The 20046-nt window shown below is 31.4% G+C and overlaps 1 protein-coding gene across 1 annotated transcript in view; it reads right to left on the bottom strand.

Moving 5' to 3' along the window:
- The window catches only part of Ufd4 (ubiquitin fusion-degradation 4-like), a 129368-nt gene that overhangs the window by 106815 nt on the left and 2507 nt on the right, over positions 1–20046 (bottom strand). Inside the window, 6 exon segments of the mRNA XM_076503519.1 lie at positions 313–371; positions 1236–1327; positions 1330–1504; positions 3062–3289; positions 4933–5167; positions 11441–11606. Coding sequence (XP_076359634.1) covers positions 313–371; positions 1236–1327; positions 1330–1504; positions 3062–3289; positions 4933–5167; positions 11441–11586 — 935 coding nt within the window. The 5' untranslated portion in view covers positions 11587–11606.

Here is a 20046-nt window from a genome sequence, read left to right as displayed (position 1 = left end):
ATTACATGTATTTGATTTTCTCTTAACAATCAATAAGTTATAATTAAAAATGTTTACTTTCTGTATCACATTTTAACCCTTTTATTGCAGTTGTTTTAAAATACCTTTTAAAATCAGAATCTCAAATATTTAAAATTTAGTTCAAAATTTATTTTGATGCAAAGTAAAATGTACTGTTTCAACAAGTGGATGATTAATCCTTTATCCCCCACAAAAAATCATGCTTATTGCATTGTCATTGAACTTGTAACTAATTGAAAATAAATAACAGGTTTACATAAAAGATAAATGAACAATATCTATGTAATATACCTTTCATCTCCTTTTAAAGCTGATTCTATTGCATCTGGTAGCTCAGATCTCAAAAGGTCCTAGATAAACATTTTTAATATACAATCACTTCTTTCTCACATTACTTAATAAATAACAAAACTTAGAATTATAACATCATACACACATTACTACTAATAATATTTGATACATCTTTATATTATTATGAAATTTTGCCACAAAGTTAAGATGCAATCAGGCATTAAGAAGCACTTACAACAGAAACAATCTAGTGTTTTTCTCAGAGGTGAAAAATAGTTAGACCTATCATTATTATAATATTAAGTGAAACACAGAAACAAAGTCTAATTGAAATAAAAAAAACAATTACAAATGTTAAACTGATGACAAATTTCTCACAATTGGTCTAAATACTGAAAGATGCAGGAATTAATAGCCAACTTTATTCTGTTTATGACAAATGTCTACAGTCTTAGACTGTCATAAAAAAACTTTGCTAAGAGGTTTTTAACACACTTTATTAGTTTGACACTTGCCAATTTTTGTGATTATTCAAATGTGTTATTAAAATAAATGCAATTTTTATATACATTATGAAAAAATGCAAAATATGAAATTCTGCACTTAAATTATGTTGTTTTCAATGGGCAGTGCAATCTCTTCACTAAACAAGATAATTTTATGACTGTGCCATCACTAAGATATCTTACTTTCTCAAGTGTTTGAGATAAGCATTACATTTCCAATGTCACTTGTGAAAAAAATACAAATTTATTCAATATTTCTATTTAAAACTCCTGTTTACAAGGAACTTTTGCTTTTCACAACTTGTTTTCTAAATGAATGTTTAATTTGGAGAAAATAATTAAGACTTTGAATATTTTATGAAACATGCATTTAATACCATCTAACTAACATGTATGTGTACTTATTCTCAAACTTACATGGGTAATGCTAGGAGAACCACGACAAAGAGTAGAAAGAAGACTGATAATCGTTGAAACACCTGTTGAAGATTTGCTCTCTGGTGTTGCATTTGCCGCCCACCAGGAGTACCACTTACAGCTTGAGTGAAAGCAGAGGTGGCTGCACTCGATAATCGTGATAGCAACTGTCTCACCAGCCCATGATCATTCAAAGGTGCTGGATCAATACCCCGTCTTGTGAATCGGTCTGCCAGAGATGCAAAGCACCTAAGAGCTCCATCTGCTACCTGAAATGTTTCATACACAAAAAAATTTGTAAAGAGCTACTAACATTTAACATTCACAATTTTAAGACTTACTATTATAACTGTCTTCATGTAAATATACATATATTTAAAAAAGTAAAAGTACCATGTGTCAACACTAAGACTAACTTGTATTTGAAACCTCTTGTGCTCCCATGTTTTGTTTTCAAACTTCTAAGTTTCACCTTAATTTTTTTATATTGTTGAAGTTATTGGTTATATTTCAAACAGTAAGACTTACTTCAATTGCATCATTCTTTAAATATGACAACTTCTATAATCACCTTCAACACAAGGAAGAGTTACTAATAGACATCAGAGGTAATACATACTTTTCAAGTCAAAGAACACATATGAATGGGTTGATCTAGTTAAAACCCTTTGTGTGTTTAAATAAAAACTGATTAGTACTTTTATGATTAACATTTTAATAGAACTGTGAGTAAACACTTATTAATCAACACCGAGTCTGAAAATACCAAAAACATATTTTACATCTTCATTATAATAAGACAATACTGTGTATAAATATTCTATGTTTTAAATGATTTCCTGAACTCTCATAAATTTAGTTTCACCTGCTGCTTTGTTGATTGCCATGTGGCTTCAGAGGCTAAATTTCATTACACTCTGTCAGAAAATAAATGAAAAAAGGCAGGAAAATTCAAGTGCAAAACCTAAAAACGAGAATAACAAGTCCAGATGTGAACTTGATATTAGTATCTTGGGAATTAAATGGGAAATTGGAAATGTGACTTGATTATTGAACTAGCAAGAAAATGTCATCTACACAGCATTTGTAAAAGGCAAATTTAAAGACACATGGGCAGTTTTATAGCCACTTGCATTCATGGTAGAATAAACAATAAATGTAACATCAGTGGAACAGGCTGGGATTCCATCTATCTGGCCATAAATGACATCATTAAAGAGGAAGTTTTTTAACTTTGTGGAGAGGGCAAGAAGTTACAAAAATTGTTTATTGGTAAAACCACTATCAGAAGGAAACAGACATGTTGTGTTCTTAATTGCAACATGTTTGGAGTAGTATTAAGCAGACTAAAGCATCAGACTTTTTAAGTAAATAAGTGAACATGAGTGTGCCTTGTTACTGACTTATCAGAAAGTTTGTATTCTTATTTTATCTATATTACTGTAGCTTACTTTATCTTACCTGTGTTTTTTATATCTGTTTTCCCTATGAAAATAAACAGTTATTTAATGGATTGCTTTAGTTGTCTGTTGAATCTGTGTATGTTCAGAATGAGTATATTCTTGAAGTACCTTCTTGATTAGTTGGTTATAACACTCCCCCCCACCTATATTGCTTTCAGGTGAACATAGGTAAAGAATATCAGGAAACATCAGATAAAAACATTTGACAGAGCCACTCATATTTCACATCTGAAAAATTCATTTACAAAGAAAAAAAAAGTTTTAAAACCTTAATCCGGCAGCTCAAAAATTCTTGAAATTTATCTATTTCTAATCAAGGAATATACAAACAACAAAATTAAATGTCAACAATATTATACACACATGGCTATCCTCATGCTTCAAAAGTAAAGAAAGGGCTTCAACACAACTAGGAAGAGAGAAATCCTGTGGCTCCATCTTTCCACATAAACGTGAAACCACAGCCATGGCTGAATGCAAAGTATCTTTGTGAACTAATGACCCATTATCTCTAATGAAGGAGAGCACACAATTTAAACCACCTGCTTCAAATACAGCACCAGCTTCCCTTGTACAAATAAGTTCCAATACCTGAAGAAAAAAAAAAAAGAAACAATCAATCACTCAATGTAATTAAAGTGAACATTTTTTTCCTAAACTAAAAATGTATTTCCAAAAATACTTACCTGTGTTTAACATTCTCCCACTCTTCATCCTTACTAAAAGCCAATGTTAGTGACTGAGATGGTGTAAGTTGAAAAACTGGTTACATTATCCGAGTGAGATCCTTGTATACAGTACCAGAATAGAGGGTGCACACTTGTTTAGATGGAGAGTGTCACAATTTCAAAAACTGCCAAGGGCATTTAAATCAAGTATAAAAGTGCAAGTGAGACCAATACTTAGTTAGATGAACAAAGTGAAGGTCAGGGAATAGCTTCAAATATCAGCTGAAATATTTTGGAAGGTATGTTTTTCTACTACATTTAAAAAAAAAATTCTTACTTCTGACCAAACATAAATGTTCAACTAAAGTCAAAATATAATCATTTGTAAAATATATACACAACTCTCATGTAAGTAAAATGTGCAAAAAATTTAACAATTATTTATGATAATACTTTTAGAAGTCTCTAAACCATTAAATTACTAAACTACTACAGACAAATACTTTTGTACCATCAAAGCAAAATGCACAAAACAAGGAATACCAAAGACACAAATCAAGAGAAAGAAGAGTCCTTGTTTTTGTAGAAACATGATCATCTTCCAGAAAACATTTTTCATATATTGTGTTTTCAGTAGTTTATGTATTACTTGTTTATAAAGTCTAGAAACTTTTTTAATCAGGCTGTGTTCTAGTTTTGCTTATTTGTCCTAAATAAATCAGTACCATGATTATAGTTTATTTTATTTTCATTCACCAATATATTTCTTTTCTATAAGAATAAAGTTTGAGCTGGAATTGAAATAGACAATTCTTTGTACCAAAAACATTGTAATATAATATGTAATTTGATACATTAAAACTTTGGCTTTCTACTGGTTATAAGTAATAATGTATTAAATATCTCAGAGAACTGTTCACAATTACTGAAGGAGAAGATGTGGCATGTTAGTGTGGCAAGATTGATCTGATTCTCTAATGACTCTGTAACCAAACAATATTGAAGGCTATAAAAATTATGCTTCATATAAGTAATAACTATATTGCAATGATTAATTTACACTAATTCCGTAGTTTTCTGATAAATAAATTATAACAGGGAAGACATCAATAGTAAATGACAGAATTTTCATATTTGTACATGTTAAGGATTTTTAAAAATATTTTCTCATACTAGTTAGAACTTAAAACTGATAATTTTAAAAGCTGATTTATTAACCATATTTTGATTCCAAAGTTATTGGTATACAAATAAAATTCATTAAAATTTGAATGTAACTTAGTAAAGCCATGTGACACAAGCAGAAAAGGATAGCTGTATAGAAAAGACTTAAATAAAATATTATAATTATGTACATGAAAATTTATATTTTTAATATGTAAAATAACTGTATGTTGCATTATACAAAGTGGTGGAATTCCCACAATGACTCTCATTTTAAACTGCAGATATTATTCATTCATTAATATAAGATAACTATTTTAAGTTATCAATTTAAAAAGAAAATGTACAACAATAAATTAATAAGTTCATTTATTGTTGATTCTATCTCATATAAGTTATTACCTTTATACACTGTTCAGCAAGATCCTTGCTAGTTCGAGAAGAAACATCAGCAACAACTAATCGGTTACACATTGCTTTGATAGCACCATCAACTGCAACAATACGGCGAGTGCATTCAGCAGATATATCTAGATAGTAAGTAATAGCTCTTGCTGTTGTTTCAAGTACATTGTCTGGTGCACATTCATCCAGAAATATCCTGCAAAGTGCTGGAAGAAACGTGCGAGGGGGGCAGCTGAAAATAAAAATTTGTTCAACACGTATGGTTAAACTGAAAATTTATTCAATTAAAAGAAAAAACATCAAAAAATAAATGCAATTCAAAAAGTTTAATTATTTAGAAAAAAGAAACAGCTCAAACTATGCAATCATGTTTTATAAAATTTACACCATGTCCATACAAGTAACTGTTCTATTTCAAAGAATGAGCACACTCCAGCAATCAAAACTACAATACATTGGAATTAAATGCACACTTACCAAAGTCTGTTAACCAAAATAACAGATTATCTATTATCAATAATTATATCAACTAGTGTCTCATACACTAATCAATCATTTAATGTCACAAAACTAATCAACTAATCAAAATTAGGGTTTTCAATTATTTATTGTGCCTGGTTATTCCAACTATCCAAGTAATTGAAACACAAAACTACATAATCTTGAACTGTTAACTAGAAGAAAGACAATAGCTGGCAGCACCCAACAACTCTCTGGACACTCAAGTGCAAAATAAGATGAAAATTAACTCTCTGGACCCTCATTCATCCACCTGCTACTGACTTGGTGGATTACACTGAAAAGTGTGACCGTAAAATGACCATCAAAGTTTAAATACAACTTTTAATAAGTATTGCACAATTTTTAATATTTTAGTAAGTTTCACAAATCTTTCATAAAAACTGAATTTTTAATCAGTATTTTTACTAGACATTTGTCTGTGAATACATGGATCTACAGTGTTGAATGCTTCGAGTGCAAAGTGATGTGCATGTTAAAAACTAAAAATACTTTTCATCTGAAAATTTTCATTTACATATTTCTAAAACCTCCTAAATAAACTTTTTCAGAAAAACTTCAAACTACCTGTTATTTTCTCTACCTTAACTCTTATATAGGTCTGCAGTAAAACATATGCAACTGTGACATGAGCATCACAAATACTACACAATGATGGGTCAGTTCAGATAAAACAATGAATTAAACTGTAATCAATGTGTAGCCTAGCAAAACGTCCTCCTTCTGATCCTTAAGAAAACAAGGACCAGAGAGCAACAGTAGGTTCAGTCTTGTAAAGCTTGTTATGACAGTGTTCACCCCAAGCCGACTGCCAACTGGCACAAAGCTGAGCCGTAAACAGAGGTCCACAGTCCATATATGGGGACAGACTTAGTTGCAGTATAAACAAGCTCATTCCTGCAAATAGCAACATGGGTACATAAAAAAAAAACGATTGAAACAACACAGATAAAAACGGGCTAGTCATTGTTGCATAATGACAAGAAAAGGGTGAGAACTAATGTTATGCAATTTCAGTGCCAGTAGACAGTTAAGAGGGTCAGTATAAATAGTGCAATCAGTTTACTGAATTACTTCTATACAATCAAGGGAAAGCCAAATGGCATACAACTCAGCAGTGAACATAGAAGTAGAGAAAGAATCCTCAATACAAATGAGCCACAACAAACCATAGTAAAGGCCAAAGAATTACGATTTCAAACCAAGTATATAAATAAAAATAGAAAAATGATTTGAAAAATGTTTGGCAAAGAAAATACAGTACTTTTAATCACAAGTATATAACTTTTTCAGATGACAAAGGTCACAAGTGGGAATGTTAATTAGCCACTATAGAACAGGTTGATTATTGGAGATAGCAGTGTCATACAATGACAGACCCAATTCAGCCAGGTACACCTGGTTACAAAGAACAAAAGAAAAAAGTTGCAGACTATCTATTATGAAAGAACATAGTCCACAGAGTGGACTGCTTTGGTAAGTATCAAAGCTTTGTAGCATACTACAAAGAAAGTTGCAAACAGTGAAGATCAAGAGGTTTGTAGCTCTCAGTATACAAAATCTGGATTGGATAAATGCAAAGAGCCCCAGGCAGGGCCAAAGCCCCATATGATAAATGGGGTCCAACATCTTATGTGCAGAGGCCCTGTGAGAATCCCAGACTAGAGACCCATAGTATAGTTTCAATCAAACAAAGGCTTGATAGATTTTGAACATCGAACATCAATCTGCTCCCCAGGAGGGGGAAAAGAGAACACTGAGAATGTTCAGTGTCCTTGATGAAGTTAATTACATTTGAAAATAGACCTCTAAAACTTACTTAAGTTCCTTAAACTGTTACATTTAAGCAAGTATGCCAGTGGAGGATACTATCAGCAAGTTGCCTTCCCTCTAAAAACCAATGTTTTCACAGTAGATACTGCCAAACCGTTAACTTTCCTCTAGTCAAAAGTTCCAGAAGAAAAAGTTGGCACCAGGGTGCTGCCAAACATTTGTCTTCTCTCAAGTCAGTTGGTAAACAAGGAAAACAATGTGGCAGGTACTGCCACAACTGCCTTCTCTCTATTTACCAGTTACAAATTAACAACAATGGCAGACAGCTATAGTAGTTTTGCTATTATAAAATAGAGGGAGCAAGTTTGATGACAACTGGAATTGAACCTTAGATCCTCTAGTCACGAGTTCCTGTCTCCAATCACCAAAATTGAAGTCTTGAAATAAAGCAAATAATTCAAGGATAAGATTGGTCAAAGCACAGACAGTCCATTATGTAGCTTTCTGCTTAACACCAAACAAACATAATAGTAAGTCGTCAAGTAGTTTGATAATTGCAAATACTAAAAATAAAACTTTTAATTCTGATACAATGATTACTTTGGTGACAGTCAATTTAACAATTATTTCAATTAATCATTATTGAAATGATCAACAAACAATTTATACTAAACTAATTTAACCACAATTTTGATTAATCAAAAGTAACAGTAATTGTAATTGCTGCTCATACATAATCACTTAATCAACTGAATCAACCAGCTCTACAAAGAGTACAACACAAAGTTGAAATTATAAAATATGTGGTATACAAAGATGCCAACTATTTCAAATAACTGAGCATAATGATTGTAGACAGAGCCCTTTATCATTTGCAGCTACTAGGCCTGACCAATGTCTCTAAGCTGTTTATTATTGTTATTATTATAACTATTATTATTTATTACTGCTATAGATTGCTCATTTATGACTGTGTTTTGTGTATTTAATAAATAAATTTAAAAAGATTATTTTGAAATGTCTTTTATTTAGTTCAGAGTAACAAACATACTGGTAAAACAACATTGAACATGCACAAACAGCAAGCAGAAAAAGCCTTTGTGTAAGGACTAGTTTATATCATGTTTATGACACTTATTGTAATAGTTTTGCAGCTGTTGCAGCCTTTGCTTTCATGACAATGTCTCTGGATGGTTGGGAGTTATAACATTGTCCATTTGACTGCATACACATTTTGTGTGTTAAAATACTGCTCAAAACTGAGGTGCTCAAGTTTGGTCTGAACTTGCTTTTGTTTTTAGTCACTAAACTAAACATCCTTTCACTGCCAGCATTAGCATGAAAGATTGTGAGAATTCCAAGCATAACCCTACACAGAATGTCATACTTCTGGTTGCCATTTTCATCTTTAACTGTAGACAGCTGAACCCAAAACTTGTCAACATTCAACTGAAGGACAGTTTCTGAAAAAGTATTAATTTGATAGTTCAAATATTGCCCTTCCAACTTGTCAATAGTGTCATGCTCATGTGTATTGACAAGGACAGGATACCTGTCTGTGAAGAAGCGTAGAGAAGAGAAATCTTTGCTGACTTTCAGTTTTGGATCAGCAACCTCTGCATGAAACAGAAGTTCATCATTTAGAGGGAAATGTTTCATCATGTAATTTGTAGCTGCAATATAGTATTTCTTGACACTGGTGTAGAAGCTGATCAGGTCCAGGTCCTTGTCATATTTAACAATGTATTCCTTGGCAGCATTTCCAACAGAAACTGCCTCATCAGATTTGTGTAAGGATTCATTGTTATAGTCAAGTTCAGTGATGTTGCCTTCAAGATATTCTGGCTTGATGTATCTAGTGAGATGCAGAGATGCCAACTATTTCAAATGACTGAGCATAATGATTGTAGACAGAGCTCGTACAGATATCGTACAACCACTGGATACAGTTTTGAGTCATCCATGTCTGTGGATCCATCTGTGGCTAAACTGTAAACACTGTTAGTAAGTATGCTTGAAATCATTTTGTCATCTTCACAACCCAACATTTGTACAATGGCTGTAGTTTTGGTTCTAGCATAGCCATATTTTTTTGCTACATCAGAGTCTAGGAACATTTTTCTGAATAGATGTGCTGCATGATCGGCTACAGCTACGGGTAAATTATGAGCAATGACAAATTGCGTGAACATCACTTCTGCATTTATGGTTTCATATTCTGAACTCTTACTCATAAATGTCATTATTTGCATAGTTTTTGTCTTCACCTCAGCCTTTTGTTGGTGATATGCCGATTTTGTATGTCTGGAACAATCATTTATCCCGCCATGCGCCACAAAAAAATCGATGTGACAAACTGTACAAAACACATGACTGTCACTGACATTTGGTGCAATGACCAAATATTTTGCACTACACTCTTTCCTAGATTTTTTATTCACATAAAATACCCATCCACGTGAGCTCTGATTGGCTGACAAGCACTGATGATGTAACTATGGATTCCCCCACGTACCTAGTATGGAGAAGCACCGCACTCAAACTATTGGTAAACGTCGGAGATACAAATATTTCTTATTATTTCAAGCACAAACATGATTATTGCAAGTAGCCATTTGGACTATGTCTTTTATTTATTATCAAAATTTATTTGTATCTCACTAGAAATTTTCTTTTCACCCCTTTCAAGCCCTGGGGGAACAATTTATCACTTTATTGTATAGGCTTATATAATATATAATAATTTGGGAGTTGCAACAAGTCGTAATATTTGTCTGTATGAGCTTATAGTCATAATGTATACACCAAAATCGTAATGATTACGCTCAACTCGTAATGGTTGGCATTTCTGGGTATACGTATCTGATACCACTTTCAACAAAACATCTTTATTTTTGCACAGGGAAACATCATGATCAATAAGGTAAACTCATCTTAATATTTATATTCTTTCACAAATGTTATGTTTAACTTATATTAAAATAGGATTTAACTATCCATCCTTTAAAATACAACACAGAAAAATTTATAGTTAACATTTTAAATAAAATGAATTTATTAAACTTATTAATAATAACTAAGAGCTTTTTCAAAACTAAACTAAGTAACTGTATTCAGTTACACAAAAATGTTTTTCTTTAATAAATCACAAAATCTACCAATTGTTTTTTCAATACATTTGAACTAATTTATGAAACATTTCTATTCTGCTGGATAGACACCATAAATGTTTTAGCTAACTCTTCTACAAACTGTGTGTTCATAACAAAAATAAATACAGCATAATGTATATATCTGAAGTGAAAGTCACTGCAAACAAATTTTATTTTCAGAAAAATAAAAAGTGTATTACCCTTAAATTGCCTTTAAATGATCATTTTTACTATTAACTGACTATATTTCCAACTCAGTAAAACTTCTTTCAAAACACAGAATGATAGCGTGTCAGAGAAGTTAAAAAATTTTACAAATTAGCACCTAATAGTAATTACATTTATGTATTTCATTCCACCAAAACTAAACAGAAACTCAAGATGTTGACTTAATTTTGAACATTTATCATTCAAACGTTGAAAGTTGAAACACAAAAAGAACTTTTCTTATGCATAAATTGATTAATAACATCATGATAACTTTGTGTCAATTTCTTAGTTACCAAGGGATCAAAAAACATTCAGTTGTAATTGATTGTCAGATCTACATCCAATTGAGGGAAGCAATGTTTGTAAAATTATTAGTTGCTTAAAAGTTGTGTTAATAATAATTTGCTTCATAAAAGCACTGCATGGAATGAAAATTTTATCCAGTGATTTTTAGCATAAAATGGTAACATTCTGTGTAAAATCTATGTTTGTCTTATTGCTACACAATTCTGATGTGTAATACAAGAAATATAGTTGCACTTGACACACTGTTTTAGATGAACTGGCTTTAGTTATTATTTTTAGCAATCTTTTTTTTTGTATATCATTCTGAACAATCTTCAATGGATAAATAACATTGATAAAAGAAATGGCCCAAAATCAGCTTGAAAGTTTTATTCCATGTTTCAAACTTTGAATTTAGTTTCTCACCATTATTATGAAATTTAAATGATTTAAGAGATTTACAATGTACAAGTTTTATATTACATTTAGTGATAGATACAAATTGCATATACAATTTTTAATATCTTTGCTTAAAATATTTTTGTGAAGAATACAGAAAATCTTACCTTTCAAAACATCTATCAACATTGTCAGACATTAAAAGCAACATACATAATTGTTCTAAAGCAATAAGTTGCATTTCTCTTTCATCCCCTTGGCCCATATTTAGCCATTCTAACAATGTTTCAGGATCAACCTCAGCCATTTTCATGAAATAGTCAATACCACAGCCTGAAAGACAGAAGTTTACAAATATGAGGTATTAATTCATCAGCCCAGTTTCATTGTACAGTGACATTTTATTATTTCCTTTTGTTACTTGCAATATAAAATTTTATTATTTTTCATTTTGAACTCTTAATGATGTCTATTTACATTCATAAAGGCATCACTAAGAGTTCAAAATAAAAAATTAAAAAGTAACACTTTCACAGCCAAATCAATTGCTTATGACTGATTATCAGCGATTCATGTTTATAGCAAAATCTACTCACGTATCAAAAAATGTTATTTCATTACATTTTGATGTAGTAAAGGTTTTTCCTTATATTTCTTTTGTAAATACAAAAGAGTTCCCCTAATACTCAGTTATAATTGGTCACAAAAAACATGGAATCAAATAATTAAAAGTATACAAGTATATTATTGCCTACAAAAATCACACCAGAAATCAATGACATTAGTTATTGTATATTCACATATTTTCTGATGCACATAAGTATGATCATTTTTGTGCATTTTCCACATACCATAAATGCTTCAATCTTCATAAATGTTTCCATACAACTGTTTGACACTAGCATTTGAAGGTGGCCTTTGAAGAGTTTTGATGGTAGTAAATATAGTTAAAGCTATTCAAATGTAATATTTTCATAATATAAAAATGTATTTACAATAGTTAACTCCACAAAAAGAATAGCTTTAATTCTTGTGTGTCTGCTTATGAGATTTGCATGCTCCTAGCCTTGAGCTAATTCCCACCTAAAATACACATCATTTACATGAGCTGCACTGATACATGATGACATCATGCAACAATAGCCTTTCACTAATAGAAGGGTGATACAATCTTCTTACACAGTAACCTCCCTTAAGCATTTTCACTCAAAATAATTTCACTCCAAAGAGGCCAAAAGAAACTTCACTGGAAGAAGAGAGATTGGATGGGAATGTGCAATTAGATGAGTATCTACTGGAAATACATACTCAGATTAGGGAAATGTTATCTACTGAGATACCTCACTTCTTCATAAAGTGTAGCTATAATTTCATTTAAATTGGTGCAAAGATTGGTACAAAATTAAACCTACATAAGCTCCCTTCAGAAATTGCTGAAAGGGAAAGCCCAAGAAAAGTGAAACCTAATGGCAGGAATTCCACAAGTGCACACCTATCGGAAAAAGCACCTCATCTCAACCAGGGTATACTCTTTACATGGAACATAAGTGGGAGGAGAGGCAAATAAACCCAAGTGCCACAGGAATAAGTGGAATGAGAACATGACCATTCAAGCACTTGCACAAAAGCAATCAGCAGGTCAACATGTACAGTGTTAGGGGTGATGAGACCATATAAGGTGTGCCTACCTCAACTCAATTGGACAGTCTCAGGCTGCATAAGGAAGGCACACTAGCTGTTTGAGCAGTGACAGTATCATCACTACCCTACTTCTCACAATACTGTGAGAAGTTCAGTCAGTGACAAATTCTCCAAAGTACACCATATCAGTGATGACTGAGAACTGGTAATGACAAGCAAAAGAGAATGGACACTGGATAGAAGAAGAAGCAGAAACCAGGGCTGGGCTGGCAAAGAGTCACTACCAAAAGAACCTAATAAAGAGTGATGTTTAGCATGATAAGGACCTGAAGGAAGAGAAGATGAGGTATACAGCCAAAGGTAAGATCAGCCCTGGTTGAGAACACTGACAACTAGAGTTGAATGATAGGGAACTGGGAACCAAAAAAAATAAAGTATGAAGTTGAGGGGAATGGCAAAGGCATCCACAAAAGATACATATGACCAAGGGAAAAACCAGAAAAAATCCTGTAGGTGAAGTGACTTCACCCTGTGCAGAACATGGTCAGAACTGAGATGGGAAGACTACCACTAGATTTAAAGACATGAAAAGAGATAAGATGAGCTTGATGACAAAAAACCCAGAAAAGAAGGTCCAATACCCAAAAGTAGAGTTCTAAAGTGATCAAGATAAACTGTGTTATTGTCAAAGTAGGTCACGACCAACTGATAGACCAGAAAAGATAGGATATGGGAACATGCTCAATGAACAATATGAATTTCAATGGAGCACATTGGTGTGAAGTTAACAATTCTCTTCCCATACCCAAATACCAGAAGACATTATTTTGTTCAAAAATGCAGTCCAACCTAAACAAGAAATTGAGAATAAATGGAGTTTCAGGCTAGATGTGATAATAGAACACAAAGAGTAATATTGGCATTGTCTAGCCACCAAGTAAAAATCCTCAAGATGATGATAAAGGAGGTTCAAAATCAAGGACAATGGGCCCTGAGAAAGACTTGACTGTATGATGATGGGAAACCCACTTGAAATAAAAATGTATTCTAAACTTGGCTTGTATGGGTTTTAACATAATTATTCTATTTCTGAAAACATTCTTGCAGCCCTCCTCTGAACTCCTTTCTAATTAGATTTGTAATTATATTTCACTTGTAATCAATGTTTATGTATATATATAGTAGCTTTGTTATTTAAGTGACATGAAATGCACTGTTAAGTTTATTGTCCTTCAGTGCAGCAAAGATAAGCCTAAAGCTTAAATGTAGTTGTGTACATTCTGGATGGGTGGGTTTGGCATTTTATGCTGCAAAGCAACTAGGTTATCTGCACATGTACATTATGTTCATCAAAAAGTAACTGATCACATCAATAATTATAATAGTTGTGTTCATATAAAGCTCCAAGCTCTATCAAAAGAATTAAGTGTGTGTAACTTATGTTATTCTAAACAAGCTTGTAATCTCACTAGTCACTTTATATTTAGTATTTTTGTTTCATAAGCAATGACACAAAGTACATTATAATTTAAACAATAAGGGTACTTAACATACAAACCACTGACTGTTGATTCACTATATAAGGTACAGTCCACCTCCTGCATTTGAATGCAAGCATGCCCTATATAGTGCATAGCTGGAAAAATTTTGCATGTATTTAAAGTAGCAGCTGTCAACAGGTTAAAGAAAACCATAGCTTCAATATAAGTCTTTTTTTTCTCACATTGTTTTTTGTTGGTATCTAATTCCCCTAATTTTGATTCTAATAGTTTGTTCCATTTACCAGTGTTTTCACCAACTGATACACAGTGTTATTTTGTTATTTAATTACATTTTCAAGGAACCTTTTAGATTAGTTTGAATTATTTTATTACCTTAGAAAACCACTTGTATATAAAACTAAAAACATGACTAGATTCAGTTATAGGCCTACATCAGATGTCATGTTAATTGAACACATCTTCAATTGTTTAAAAGTAACTTTTTCACACTACATACACTACATAAAAAAACTTGATCAATACTGATGATCAGATAAAATAAAGCTAGCTAGATGGAGAATCTATATTAAACATTTTCTTCAAATATACTAAAAAAAATTAACTGCCAGAAAAGTTTGACCAAGTAATATTTATTTTCACCAACACAGTTTGTTGTATATTTATAATTTTAAGAGAGCAATCCATGGAGCAATATTAGTTGGGTCATTCCATGCCAACTCACCCAGAAAAAATAACTTTTCCCAGTTCATGTCATACATTTCCTTGAAAAAATTCAAACAAAAACTTTTTTTCATTTATTCAACCATGTAAAATCCTAAAGCTGTGGCTTAAGTCAGAATGAAGTTTTTGCTTAATTGTTTTCAAGAAAATCTGACATGAACTAGGAAGCCCAAGGTGAGTTGGCATGGAATGGCCAGTTGCATTTTCAGCTTGTTACTGGTTTCAAAATGTATTAAATTGTATATATGATACTTTCTCTTAAACAAAAGTTTAGAAGTAATTTACTCCTGAATTATTGTACCTGATAATCTTTATCATATTAAAAAAAATCACAGATCAAAAATTCCTTACCAAACCCAAAACAAATAAAAAATAGGTAGTTTAATCTTGTGAGAATAATTAATTAGCTGAATGTAATAAATTAATGAGTCTGATGATTAATTAATCAGTAAATTTTACTAACTGTCCAGCAACATTTTCATGATCTATTGTACAAACATGCTACCATTGTTTCATTAAACTAATCAAACAAGTTATAATACCAAACTATTCAGTACGATTAACTAATAAGAGTATGTTTTATTAAAAAGAATGCCACGTGGTCAGGCAGCACAAATTATGTTCTTTAAACAATAAAGAAAATGAGTATAATTACTATATCAAAGATACCTGATCAATTCTCATGTCAGACAACAAATATTTATGTTATTTTAAACTTGTTTGGTAAACTAAAAATTGTAATTAGCTCATAAAAGAGTTAAACCAATAAACAAATAAAAGATGTTTGAACAAGTTATCATTTTAGTACAAGTTAACTGACTTTTCATGAACTGAAAAGTACTAGATATTAACTAATAATTAAATAAACTTCAGGCAGTATTTATTAGTGTTTCATTTTCTTTAATTCATATTTGAATTGCAGGCTAATTTCGACTACTATATTTTTGATTCAAAAATCTGAAGATATAAATTACAAATGGCCAGGGTAAGTACCAGTTCATGTCTATATTACAATGCGTGATTCAACACACAATAACATAAAACATTATACACTTATTTTGTCAAATATGTTCAGCTTAACAATAGATTTAAATCATTCTATAATATCTCAATATCCTTTATACAGACTGAAACACCCATAACTTTAATGTCATTAGCAAACTTTACTAATTTAGTGACTATGTTCCTATCAATATTAACACAAATAAGAAAATGCAAAGGTTCAACTGCTGACCCTTGAAGCATTTCAATAGCAACAAGGGTCCAGTTTGACAATCTTAAACCAGAGCAAGATTATGTACTTACTAAGACCAAACTAAAAATCAACCCAGTAATGAGTATAGCTATTTAAGTTAAATTTTCTTACATATAAAACTTAGAATATATTGTTTCATCATATGACAACTGTTTGCTTTCTCTCTTTCTCTTCCAACCACCTTAAAATCCAACCAAAAAGTCATTCTCCAATACAAACTACTGTGATTTTCTAAGCTAATCTTCTATATGGAAAATTATCAAAATCTTTCCAAAATTTATGTACACCAAGTCCACACTTATTTCACTATCTAGATAACAATTAACATTCTTAAAAAAAAAAAACATTAACTAAATGTACTTGTGCAGGATTCTGAAAATGTTCTGCTTCAAGAGTAAATAACACCAAAATTACGAGTAACAAAATTTTATTTCTCTATGTCATTTTCATTATCTAGATAACAAGTAACATCCTTAAAAAAACAACTAAATGTACCCCAAAGTGTTCTGCTTCAAAACTAAATAAAATCAAAATTAATGGCAAGAAATATTTTTATTTCTTGCTTTTGAAGTTCACATCATGCTGTGTATAGTCTACAGAGTGCACAATTATTCTCATAATTCATGGTAAGCATACATTTCAATGACATCACAACAGTATAAACTGCAATGTTCAGCATCTCTTATGAAATGTCATCTTAGTGTCTACTGACTGACAGACATAACATTACTGTAAGTGGTGCAAATGGTTAAAACAAGTCACCCCTCTAGGAAGCCTTTGGTCCCTCTCAGGTAACAATTTCCTTTTCATACATCCATGCTGACAATCTTTTATAGCATCAAATTTCTCTAAATAATTTAGCACAAGGAGTTTTATCAGACTCTATAGATTTCTTCCCACTACATAAGAAAGAATACAGACTACAACTTCCTATAAATTTAAAATTATCACATTACAAAACTGTCCAGTCATCAGGCATTTACCCACAGGTTACAGACCAAACAATAATGAATGAGAGACTTGCATACCTTTGACCTCCTTTAAAACCCTGCAAAAACCTTGTCTGATCCTGCAGATTTATCTATTTTATTCTCTTTGTCTTTCTATTTACCAACATGGAATTAATATACCTGTGGTTCTTAAAATTAATACAATGGTTGAAAGTGTTATGATGACTACATTTTTTTACCTCTAATTGTTGTAGGGGGCACGGTGTGCAAAACTACTAATAAAATTATAATCAAGTAGCAACTATTACTAAACACCCAGCTCTAACTATTTATAAAAAAAATTAATGAAAGCATGTGCCACTGAAGTAGATCAACATTTCACAAAGATTAAGATAAAAAATGCAACAAATATATATACATATATCCCTCTTACAAGAGACAAGACATGATAATAGCTGTAAGGCACCACATATTATTGGATACCAATTAGTAATACATTGTTCCTTCTAATAGCAGCAGAATGTAAGAATGTTATGAAAGCTTCACTACTTCATATTTTCTATATGTTTCATTAACTTTTATGACAGACTGAGATACTATATGACAAAAAGTCATTACAGGATGAATATTTCACACATTAGCAAAATATTTAATAAATCAATGGATCTTATTTGTATGTTTGTTTTTAATCAGTATTTTCTCTCCAGAAAGCATGTATAAAACAAGTCTTCATAGGAAATCAGTGCTATGCTGCACTTTCCAAATTATAATAATGTTTGGATCCAGGAATTTTCATAGGTATCCACTTGTTGACCCAAACTCTGACAAGCAAAAGAAAAAGATTAACACTATAATATTTAAACAGCAGAGCTATAAAGGTATCATTCCAAGACAAACATGCACTCTTCTTCCTGTTGTATATACTCATGCAGCCAGATATATAGAAAAACAGGAAGAGTACAGCTGCCACATATATGACCTCAGAGCCATAATTAAGGGTGTCTGTAATACGTTATCAAAATAATCTTTCTTTTACACACAGTTTGTCCCAACCATGAAAGTATGAGATGCATTCTCAAAAGCCAACAATACCTTAACAGATGAATAGGACTTTATGGTTAGATTATTTATTAAAGGCAGCCACATAGTTCAGCATTTAAAATATTTCAAATCATTTATTTTACCTTCCAAATATGTTAGGGCTTTCTGAGCAAATCATTTTAATAAAATTAAAAAAAAAAGTGACATCTTTTTCAAAATATAATGCATGTATTTTTAAAAATTTCAGCAAAGTTGCAGAATCTTAATAATTCAATATCAACAATAATAACTAAAAATGGGAGCTCATAAGATTGATAATATTCAGAAGTCAGCATTTATAAGTGGTCCTAAATCTGTAAATCTTACTTTCCTTAATCTGCTAAGTGCTTGTTACTACTATTACATACTAACTATTCACTAATTTGATAAGCACTAAGATTAAAAGTACATACAGTCCCAAAACCAAACATGGATTTTCTAATTCTATGAGTTCAAAGATCAGATGTATGAAATTGTCTCATTTTTGACAGGTCTATATAGAGTGGATATGCCTGATGATCAGATAGCAGTAGTTATAACTTGCCAAGAAATCATAGATCAGTCAGTCTTACTCCCATAAAATACAGAAATTCTACAGCCTGATAAAATAAGCTTAATAAAATCTTTTGTTAAAATGCACAAAAAATACTACTTAGAGAAAAGTATAGTATGGAAACAAAGTACAGACGTAGTTTCAAGGGTATGCTAAAATTGTTACTATTGTATTGCTAGAAGTATAGGAAATACAATAAGCAGCCTCAAAGTACCAACAGGAATGGAGAGTTTTGGTATAATAGGAATATCTGAAACTGTTATATGAAGAAAATTTTGGTTACAGGAATTGCTTGGAAGTTAAATGTTACTTAAGAATAAATTACTAAAAATAGAGGGAGGTATGGGTTTATATGTAGAATGTAAATTACATCCAATCAAATTTGTGGACATCAAAGATTACAGTAAGGAAAATGTTAGTGGGCATGATACAATATTTATAAATTACAACGAACCTGTTCATGTATCTAGACTGTTCCAGCTATTAAATTAAAAACAAAAAACAAAACTGACTGACAGCCTTTAAAGGCAAGCCATTCCAAAAGTCAACTACACTTTTAGAAAAACAAACTGTTTTAGCCAAAGATGACTCTTACCCTGCCAGAACTTAGTTATCTACCCTAATCTCACCATTAAATATAAAAAAATGATGTATCAAACTATCAATTCCCTTAACAGTTTTAAATAACTCAATTAGAACCCTTATAACTCTTTTTATTTCAAGAAAAAAGTTGAGATCTTAACCTAACTCATCCTTGCAAGACAATCTTTCCACCCAAAGTGTCATCTTAATAGTGCTTCTCTTAACCCTTTCCACCAATTCAGTGTCCTTCCTGAGGTAAAGAACTTAAGATAGAACACAATACTCAAAATACAGCTTAAGCACCAAACTACATACCATGGATTATCCCCTCTTTAGACTTGGATCCATTTTTATTGATACAACTAGGGAGTTTTTGCAATTTTGTTAAATAATGAAAACAAAATATTCACACACCATTTGCTACAACACTCACAAATTGGTAGATTTACACTGCATGTTCAATTATCTTGTTAATAATTAATGAAAACAA

The sequence above is a fragment of the Tachypleus tridentatus genome, chromosome 6, assembly GCF_004210375.1.
Source record: "Tachypleus tridentatus isolate NWPU-2018 chromosome 6, ASM421037v1, whole genome shotgun sequence".
Taxonomy (NCBI): Eukaryota; Metazoa; Arthropoda; class Merostomata; order Xiphosura; family Limulidae; genus Tachypleus; species Tachypleus tridentatus.
This window is presented reverse-complemented; position numbering and strand designations above follow the sequence as displayed.